Below are 11,209 nucleotides of genomic sequence, written 5' to 3' on the forward strand. Positions count from 1 at the left end.
TGGCGTTGCTACGGGCTCACAGAGGACACAGTCGAGAAACAGAGTGTTCTGGCGGAAAACTTTCCTATGCTTTTCGATTGATCGCTTTTTTTTAATTTTTTCTAGTTAGTTCACGCATAGTTCATATTTTTTTTTTTTTTTTTTTTTAAGGGAAAACAATTGTGGTAGTAAGAATTTTTCTAGACATTTTTTTTAGGAAAACAATTGTGGTGGTAGGATTTATCTCTACTTTTGGTAGCTACATGTCTAAATATTGTGTTTTGACATGATTGATGTGTTTGATTCGTTTTGTTAATAAAATAAAAGTTTCTTATGATGTTCTGTTTCCGTGTATTTAACAAATACCCGAATATATATGTTCTCATAATAAACCTCCCCTTACTAAATTACAACATAACGATATCTAGATGGAGGAAACGAGAGACAACCAGAATAATGAGCAAAACAACGGACAAAATGGAGCTCCTCAACTCAACAATCAAATTGGGGCTACCGAACTAGTCCAACTCATGCAAGCGTTCATTACCGCTGCGACTGCGAATAACCAAAATCAGCGCGGAGCCCCGCACGCACCTCGAGGACCAATGACCAGAAGTCAGGCACTAAATGAATTCTGCAAGCGCCGCCCGCCCTACTTTCAAGGAGAACCTAACCCTACAGCTGCGGAAGCTTGGCTAGCGGAAATCAAGAAAATTCTTGAAACCCTAGACATTCAAGAGGCCAGCAATCGAATTGCCCTAGCAACCTATCAAATGCAGAGTGAAGCTCAGCATTGGTGGGACCTAATGAAAAACACCCATGATGTGGCAGCAATGACTTGGGATAGGTTCGAGGAAATTTTCCTTGACAAGTACTTTCCAACACCTGTCAAACAAGCATTAGCCTTGGAATTCATGAACCTTGAGCAGGGCACAATGACCGTGGCCCAGTACGCAGCACGATTTGAGGAACTGTCTCGCTATGGCACGAAAATCATACCTACTGATGACGACAAGGCGAGAAAATTTGAGTGGGGACTCAATGAGACACGCCGAGCAGTAGTGGCACAGACACTTCCCACCTATTCACAAGTGGTGCAATGCGCATTTAAGATGGAAAGAGAGAACTTGGATTTCAAGGCAAGGCGTGAGCAAAAGAAGGCAATACCAGCAGTTGGAGGACCTATCCGCACCAACCCCCCTAACCGGATTACTCTAACCACTCAACCTTACCACCAAAACTACTCTCGCCCACAACAGATGCAACCCAACCCAGCTTGGAGAAGCCCCAATCCAAACTTCAATCGGAACCTTAACCCTAATCCGAACCAGATCCAAGTACCAAACCGAGGCCCAAACCCTAATCTTGGACCAAACCGCAACCCCCTCTCCCAGAATCAAAGCATAGACCACCGCTGTTTTTATTGCCAAGAAGAAGGACATATCAGGAGGAATTGTCCTAAGTTGAACGGCACTGGAAACTCTGGAGGACAACCGCAGAATCAGGTCAGGACTGCAGGATTTGGAAATCAGAATCAGAACCCAGCTAGACCGGTATGGAATGGTAACCAAGCTGGAGGACAGAACCAGCCTCGTGGTGGATGGAACCAACCGCCAACTCAGAACAGGGGATTGAACGGGCCAATCCAGCCCAATGCAGGAAGAGTGTTTGCGCTGCAAGGGACGGAAGAGGAGATGGACCCTGCAGTAATCCAAGGTACCCTCACTCTTTTTACTACATGCGTTCAAGCATTATTTGATTCTGGAGCTTCGCACTCATTTATATCTACCACATGTGTAACTACACTTGGTTTAGAAACTGAATCTCTAAAGACAGCTATGCATGTGACCTCACCACTAGGGGGTAAGATTCCGGTAGTACTAATTTGTAAAGGGTGCGAACTAGAGATATCGAACTTACGGTTAACATGCGACTTACGAGTAATCGAAATGACGGACTTTGACGTCATACTCGGAATGGACTGGTTGACTGCACACCGAGCTGTCATAGACTGCCATCGAAAGATGGTGACAGCCTATTCGCCAGATGGAACGTGCTTCAAGTTTAAGGGGGATAGACAAGACCCATCTGCACCCCACGCGCACAAAACGAAGTGGCATAGGAAGCTTGCTGGATGGTTAGCAAGTCTCACGTTGGAGGAAACGAACCGAATGGAGTTGGGTCTCCCTCACGTTGTCTGCGAGTACGAAGACGTATTTCCAAAAGAATTACCTGGATTACCGCCGCCAAGAGAATTGGATTTCACCATCGAACTACAACCCGGCACAGCCCCAATCTCGATGGTCCCGTATCGAATGGCCCCAGCAGAACTACGAGAGTTGAAAACACAGTTGCAGGAACTCTTAGAGAAGGGTTTTATCCGACCTAGTACCTCACCATGGGGAGCCCCAGCGCTATTCGTCAAAAAGAAAGAAGGAACGCTCCGACTCTGTATCGACTATCGTCAACTCAATAAAGTCACCATCAAGAACCGATATCCTCTACCGAGAATAGACGACTTGTTCGATCAACTGAGAGGATCGACTTGTTTCTCAAAGATTGTCTAAGATCTGGGTATCACCAATTGAGAATTCGGGATTGCGATATACTCAAGACGGCGTTCCGCACGCGTTATGGACATTACGAGTTCATAGTCATGCCGTTCGGTCTAACCAATGCTCCTGCTGTTTTCATGTGCCTGATGAACCAAATTTTCACGCCGTACTTGGACAAATTTGTGGTAGTGTTCATCGATGACATCCTAATATACTCTCCAACGGAGAAAGAACACGAAGACCACTTGAGAATTGTCCTCCAAGTACTTTGAGACAACCATTTGTATGCGAAGGCCAGCAAGTGCGAATTCTGGATGAAAGAAGTCAAATTCCTGGGACACGTAGTGTCAGAGAAAGGAATCTCAGTCGACGACAGCAAAGTAGAAGCAGTCATGGACTGGAAAAGACCTTCTACGGTATTTGAGATTAGAAGTTTCTTGGGATTAGCCGGTTATTACAGAAGATTCATTCAGGATTTCTCCATCTTGGGAAAACCATTGACACGATTGACCCAAAAAGGAGTTAAGTATGAATGGAACGAAGCATGTGAGAAATCATTCCAAGAACTTAAGAAGAGGCTGACTAGCGCTCCTATATTGGTCATACCTGAACGAGATGCAGGGTATACCGTGTACTGCGACGCATCTAGAGATGGATTGGGAGCTGTACTCATGCAAAATGGAAAAGTAGTTGCTTACGGATCCCGACAATTGAGGCCACATGAAAAGAACTATCCAACTCACGATTTGGAACTGGCAGCGGTAGTATTCGCCCTAAAGTCGTGGCGACACTATCTATACGGAGAGCAGTTCGAGGTATTTACGGACCACAAAAGTTTGAAATACTTATTCACCCAGAAAGAGCTAAACATGAGACAAAGGAGATGGGTGGAATACTTGGAGGATTTCAACTTCACAATGTCCTATCATCCTGGAAAAGCAAACGTAGTCGCTGATGCGCTGAGTCGCAAGAACCGAGGACAAGTGGCTAGTTTAGCTATAAGAGAATGGAAGATGATGGAAGATCTTAACAGATTCAATCTGCAGCCTACCACAGCGGGCACCGACGCGTGTCTCTTCGCTGTAGTCGCAACCCCAGCCTTACACCGAGAAATCCTGTTAGCCCAAACCTTTGAACAAGAGTGTGATTTCATCAGACACCAATTCTCAATCGGGAAAGCAGCAGTTGGGTGGGAAATTCACGCTGACAAGAGCCTCCGCTTCCAGGGAAGAATCTTTGTACCAGACATCGGTACCCTCCGAGAAGCAGTACTTAAGGAATTCCACCATTCCAATTTCGCTGTCCACCCAGGGAGTACCAAGATGTACCAGGACCTCCGCCGACAGTACTGGTGGACTGGAATCAAGAGAGATGTAGCCAAATACGTCTCATCATGCCTCACCTGCCAGCAAGTAAAGGCGGAACATCAGAAACCCGGTGGGACCCTACAACCATTACCTATACCTGGATGGAAGTGGGAACATATTGCCATGGATTTTGTGACAGGATTACCAAGGTCTCCACAATCGAACACCGCCATTTGGGTGATAGTTGACCGTTTAACCAAATCCGCCCACTTTTTACCTATGAAGATGACGGATTCGATGGACTCCCTTAGCACACTCTACATCCGAGAAATCGTGCGATTACACGGTGTACCAGTATCCATCGTGAGTGATCGAGATTCACGATTCACATCGACCTTTTGGAGTAGCTTGCAGAAAGCTTTGGGAACCGACCTTCGTCTCAGCACTGCATTTCACCCACAGACGGATGGACAATCCGAAAGAACAATCCAAATCCTAGAAGATATGCTCCGCGCCTGCGTTTTGGACTTTAAAGGAAGTTGGGAACGACACTTACCCCTAGTTGAGTTTGCCTACAATAACAGCTATCAATCCAGCATAGACATGGCACCATACGAAGCTCTGTATGGGCGACCTTGTCGATCGCCAGTTTGTTGGGCTGAATTGGGAGAAGCAAGCTTACTAGGACCAGAGTTAGTCCGAGAAACAACAGAAAAGATCCAAATCATTCGCCAACGACTCCTAACCGCGCAGAGTCGACAAAAGAGCTACGCTGACAAAAGGACCCGACCATTGACCTTTGAAGTTAGAGAACATGTGTTCTTGAAGATCAGACCACGAAAAGGAGTTATTCGATTCGGAAAGAAAGGAAAACTGTCACCACGATACATTAGCCCTTTTGAAATCCTCGAGAAAATTGGAGAAGTGGCGTACCGCCTAGCACTACCGCCACAACTGGACCGAGTTCACAACGTGTTCCATGTGTCAATGCTCCGAAAGTACATGGCACATCCTTCCCACATCATCAATTGGGAAAACATCGAACTCAACGAGGACGCCACTCTAGAGGAACAACCAGTGGAAATCCAAGACTATAGTGAGAAGTGCATTCGAGGAAAAACCATTCAACTTGTCCGAATCCTTTGGCGACATCGAGGAATTGAGGAGTCAACCTGGGAACGAACGGATACTATGCGCGCCAACTACCCGAATCTGTTTCCTCCTAAAGGTACTTTTTAATTTCGAGGACGAAATTTTATTAAGGGGGATAGGTTGTAACAACCCAATATTTTTATTAATAATAATATCATATAATTAGTATTATGGATAATAAAGATTAATTATTCTTTAATAGGATATATTTATATCAAACATAATTATCCTATTCTAATTATCCTATCTTATTTCTTTTTATTTGCATGCATGCATATTACGAAAATTCCTTCCACCTCTCCCTCTCCTACTCAGACTCTACTCCCTCTCCCTGATCACATCTCCACTCCTTTTTCGTCCATCTCAAGCCTAGTATTAGAATCCTTTTTAAACTCAACTTTCATCAACTTTTATAAAAATTCCCTTATATATATCCTATAACCCCGACCCTAGGGCACACCACGCCACTCCCCATATTTCACCAGTCCACAGGGAGAGAGAAATTTGAGAATATCGAACTCCAATCAATGGAGTTCTAGAGAGAGAAAAAGAGAGAGAGAAAAGTGGGTTTCCTTTCCGAAGCCAATCAAAACCCGAATTGACCATTCCAATCTGTTTCTACCACTCCTAGCATCGCTAAACGTCAATCAATTCGAGCCCAAGGTCCCCCGATCGCCAAAACCGAAGTTCTCTTCTCCAAAGTTTCAAAATTCGTTTCAAAATCAATTCGGCCCGAACCAAGGTAGTATAATCCCTTCCAAACACTCCTCTAAGTATATTTATTGTTTTTATGCGTAACCCAATAGCCCAAATGGTCTCATGCATCGAAACCGTAGCACAAAAACCAAAAAAACGAATTCTGCATTGCACCTTGCGGCCGCAACCTGCGGGCCGCAAGAACCAGGCTCGAGTTTGCGGTTCGCTGCCCAGCCGCAAGGTTGACTTGGTCAAACCTTGCGGCAGTTCCTATTTCGTTTCGAATTGACTTTTCGACCCTCCGAACATCGTTTTCGACCCCCGAACTATTTTTACTAGACTTTTCATACTTCAAAGATCATAACTTATTAAGATCATATTTTTTTTATTTAATTATCTATTTATTAAATTATTTATTCGTTATCTATTAAAGTTTACACACGAAAAATATTTGCGACCTTCCAAACAACGTTTTAACACCCAAACTAATTTTTCCTAGACTTCTTGCATCTCAAAGATAATATCTTGTTAAGATAATATTTTTTTTATTTAATTTACTATTTATTGTTATTTCTATAGCGTTTTCAATCAAAAATTCCTTACGGCCTTATAACCTTATTATAAATGCCCGAATAATTTTATTTAGACTCTCTATATTCTGAGGATGAAATCTTGTTAACAGTAGAATATTTTAAATTTGCAAATTATTTATTATCTATTTAATTCACTTTCGGCCACTTTATCTAAACGTCTTTATTTAAATTAATCCCGTGACATTCCAAACCCAACTTTTAACACTCCATTGGTTGCATAGGACCTTTAGAACTTTTATTAAAGTCATGATAAATATTTCAATATTTTTATCCAATTAATGTATTTAATTAGTTTTTAATTAATCTATTATCTTAGAATTAATTAATAAAAGCCTGGAAAATTTTCCTTTTAAATTTCTTTTAAAACTCTTACTTTATTGTTGACATTGTGACTATACAAGATTAAGGGCAACGGCCCGTTCATAATAAGTTGCGTGATTACGTTGTTTATTAATTGTTTTAATTATTATTGATTCGTTGTATATTGCATCGATTTGAGTGATAGATTGGACCCTAGAGACATGGGGTGGTATGCGAATAGAGTTCACATAGACGATACTAGATAATGGATGAATTGGAAAGTTTTATTTCTAGATTGCCTGCAGGCGTGATGTTGAGATTTGTAATGAGATTGAAACTGGCGGGTGTCCAGTGATAAATTGATAGACTGGCGGGTGTCCAGTGATGAATTGATATACTGGCGGGTGTCCAGTGGTGATTGTGATGTGGTTTGTGAAGTGGTACATAAGATAAGCGAACCCTAGTCGTGATTCAGGCATGATAAGCTTTCCCCTTGTTGTAGTTATTGGGATGCATACTCGGTACATAACTTAGATGCATCTGCGACAGCAAAGGGAAGTGATCTCATGGGACCGAGCATGGCTAGTGGTTGGGGAGGAAAGATCCCGCGGAGGAGATCTTAGATTACACGACAAGTTAATGGATAGTAATAAACTGATTATATGGAACAAACTCTGTGTTACTTTTTCGCACTATTATTATCCTGTTGCATGCTAACTGTAAAGTAAGAAGGGTAGTTGGGTTGGATTATGTTTCGGGGTGAACTCGTTCACTCAGGTACGGATTGCCTGGCTTCCGTGCCAGATTTTGCAGATAATCAAGAAGAAACACCAAATCCCGAAGGTGAACAGTTTTATGCTGAAGAGAACCCAGAGGTGGGAGCTGAGCCAGAATATGCTTGGGATCCGTATCAAACTTAGAGGATGGCTCTGTGATTTTGTTTAGTTTATTACCACAAAGACTATTTTCAGTATTTCTACGATAATTTGTAATAGACGAAACTTTAGGGTGAATTATCCGGTTTGGATTTCGAATTTTAATTTAATAAATTTTTAGAAATTAATATTTAAACCTTCGATTTTATTTTCAAAAATCGGGGCGTTACAGCTTGAAATATATAGGTTCGGTTCGGCTCGGCTCGAACATGCCAATAATCGGTTCGACTTGGCTCGTTTAGTCAATTTTTCAATATTAAGGCTGAAAAGTTGACGAATTCGAGCTCAAATTTGAGCTGAGCCGGCTCGTTTATTTCAGACCGAATACTAACGAGCAGAGCTTGAGCTTTATACATTCTTGTTGAGCCGAGCTTGAGCCGAGATTTTTCGGCTCGATTCAAACTTGAGCCAGACGAATTCTAATCGAGTCGAGCTCGAGCATGCCAATATTCGGTTCAGCTCGACTTGTTTACACCCCTATCTACGGGTGGTCCTTCATTACATAAACCTACTGCCACACTCTATTAAAATTTCACGTATCAAATTCCTCTCTAGTGAATGTAGTCATCCTTGTGAGAATATATGTGGCTATTCACGCAGCCAAGAAATTTATGTAGCCCACAACACCATCCGAACAAAAATAAATATTTGGACCCGTCGCGCATAAAGATGTTGCGAGATAGAAGACTGACTATAACCGCGAAATTTGTTGGGCTGCAGTCCAGTAACAAAAAAAAGACTCACATCTCTATTATAAAACACAATGGTATGAGGACAAATTGTTGCAATGGTTGAGATTGAATTGATTCAATGGTAAAAGTGAAATTTCTCTTTTATTAAATTGTCCAGCCTCTTTTGTTTAATTACAAAATTACACCCACTTTCAAATTTGAAATCCCGCTGCAGAAGAGTTCTCCTTCTCTCTCTTTGATCCCACACAAACACTACCTCACCCAGACCATCTCTATTCTTTTCATGCGCCCTTTTCTCCTTCACCGTACTCCACTACTCATGACGACACTGACCCGCCTTTCAAGCTCTCCACAATCGAGACCCCCTCGCCCCTCTCTAGCTTTTGCTCATGGTTCGAATCTAGCGAAAGGGTACAAATCAATTCCAATCGGGGTAAGTAGTGCCGTAGGTACATTCAAACACTAGTTATAAATAACATATCAACAAGCAAGGCGATCAAAATTTGTGTGTACATCTATAGACTTATCTACTTCTTTGGTCCTTATAAATATGACCAAATTTCAAATTCGTCCCTATAAAATACTAATAGTTTTAATTTCGTCCTTGTAGTATTTTTTTTTTGAAAGGCGTCCTTGTACAATTAATCTCAATTCAATATCAACCTTGCCGTTAACGAGGTAACGGAATTAGGTAATGTGTACAAGGCAAAGTCATCTAGAGTTAGAGGTGGTCTTACGTGGCGCCTATTTGGAGAAAACTATTACTAGTAAACCATCTCTAGAAAATGACCCAAATCCAGGCCCAACACCCAAACCCACCTGTCTGAAACTTCATCCTCCTCATTTCTGTGCAAAACCTTCTTATTTCAGTCACTTGGATATAGTTTCATCATATGAGCAATTTATATAAGGATAAAAGTTTAGGATCAAATAATACTACCGAAGATTTCATCCAGAATTACAAGAACAACCCAATCCTCGTTCACTGCTTAAATTGTGTAAACGATCTACTATTCAAATTTGTGTGAGGTGAGTTCATCAATTATTTAGAAATCGTTCAAATTATCCTCCATTTTTTATTAGCAAATTTGTGTGAGGAAAAAAATATAACCGGAAAGGGCTTAATCTAACCAAATTTTTATAAAATGCGTTTTCATGAAAAAATGCTCAGAGTGCTAAATTTTCGCACCATCTTTTTGTGCAAACATATCCACTACTAGTAATTATATAGGATAAAGTTACATATATACTTATCAATTTGTTATTTTACTGGCAAAAAATATATTGATTAAGAAATTATAGATCTCCAGGTTAAGTTCACTAATTTGTGTGCCCCCGCTAGTACAAATTTCTTGATTTGTCTCTGGAGATAGAGAGTGTAACGACTCGATTTTTCAAGGAATTTCGGAAATATTAACCCTAAAATACACTGAATTTTACAAACTATTAGGCCCCTATTTATCATTATACAAAAATTACAATTTCAAAATAATACAAAAATCTATGTACATTTATTTAACAAAAGCAACTCCAGAGCGACTCTAGTTTTGACACGAATTCCAAGCAATGTTGGCCCAGACTCCGTTCCAGGGGGTCCCACCTGTATCAACTGCTTCACTGTGAAATCCTGCACACTCTGACAAATTGAACGCCGAAACAAATGATTTGCCAGGATACAAACGTATCATGAGTGATAATTCATCAAGTAGAAATCCTAAAACCCAATACCATATTATGCAAATCAACGATATAATAGTTCATAATACACAGAAGGTACAGAATAATAACACATCGTCTTTTTCTTTACTATCCATCATCTTACATAAAATCTAAGGATCATCTCCACGAGATCATTTCCTCCCACATCCACTAACTACAATCGTTTCATGGGTCTACCCTTCCTCTTGCTTATCCTGCACCAGGGTCCTAGGTGAGCGCATCTAAGTTATATACCGAACATGTTCTCACTTAAGACCATAACAGAAGAATCGAGTCATCCCATGACGTATCATACATTAAGGTCGGACATCCACTACCCCACGCTAACTATAACAGTCTCATGGGACCCATTTTCTTTCCCGAAGAGAAAGTTCCCATGAAGTATCATACATTAACGTCTCACTAACTATAATCGTCTCATGGGACCCATTCTATTCTTCGAAGAGAAACTTCCCATGACGTATCATACGTTAGCGTCTCACTAACTATAACCTTCTCATGGGACCTATTCTCTTCCTCGAAGAGAAACTTCCCATGACGTATCATACGTTAGTGTCACAACACTGGGCCCCGCAGGTAACCCATTTCAACACAGGGCCCCATAGGTTACCCCTGCCATCGCCATGGCTCAATTCACAATCCATACAGTACTCGCACTTTCAACATTTTACCATTTTCCATTTACTTATCATCGTCTACATGTTTCACTACTCGTAACCACCCGGGAAACCTATGTGTCCAATCTACAACCACAACAAAATACCACACGGTTCAATATTTCAACTAAAAGTACTAACATGCCAACAACACATAACCATGCGATAAAATTTATCCTGCCATAGAATTAATCGTGCGAGTAACAAAATAATATTCAGTCAAACAATTAATTACTACACTTAAAATTAAGTCTATTTCTCTTGTTTAGAAATTTTATAAAACATTTCTACTATTTATACATTTTCTTTAACTCTCATATTATTCATAGATTTTACAAACTAATTTTTATTGGAAAATACTTATTGCTAAATTTAGTATTTACTAACTATATTAAATATTAATATGAGATTTTCATAACAACAAAATTATGCGAGGCTATTCTAGTCAATAGTTATTAAAGTTAAAGATTAACTAATATATAATCTAAAATATTTCTTGCTTACAATCTAAATAAATTTTTAGTAATAAAATATTCTTGTTAATATTTCATAAATATTTATCTACCCCAATAATTTATGAAACACGTAAATGTCCACTCAAATACAAATCAACAATGCATCATTA

General features: G+C 40.5%; 1 protein-coding gene across 1 annotated transcript; it reads left to right on the forward strand.

The window, feature by feature from the left end:
- The first annotated feature begins 407 nt into the window (after positions 1-407).
- Positions 408-2,546, forward strand: LOC131307009 (uncharacterized). The gene has a single exon (XM_058333438.1). The coding sequence runs from the start codon at positions 408-410 to the stop codon at positions 2,544-2,546; it is 2,139 nt and encodes a 712-aa protein (XP_058189421.1).
- The last annotated feature ends 8,663 nt before the right edge of the window (positions 2,547-11,209 follow it).

The sequence above is a fragment of the Rhododendron vialii genome, chromosome 11a (assembly GCF_030253575.1).
Source record: "Rhododendron vialii isolate Sample 1 chromosome 11a, ASM3025357v1".
In the NCBI taxonomy this organism is placed as follows: Eukaryota; Viridiplantae; Streptophyta; class Magnoliopsida; order Ericales; family Ericaceae; genus Rhododendron; species Rhododendron vialii.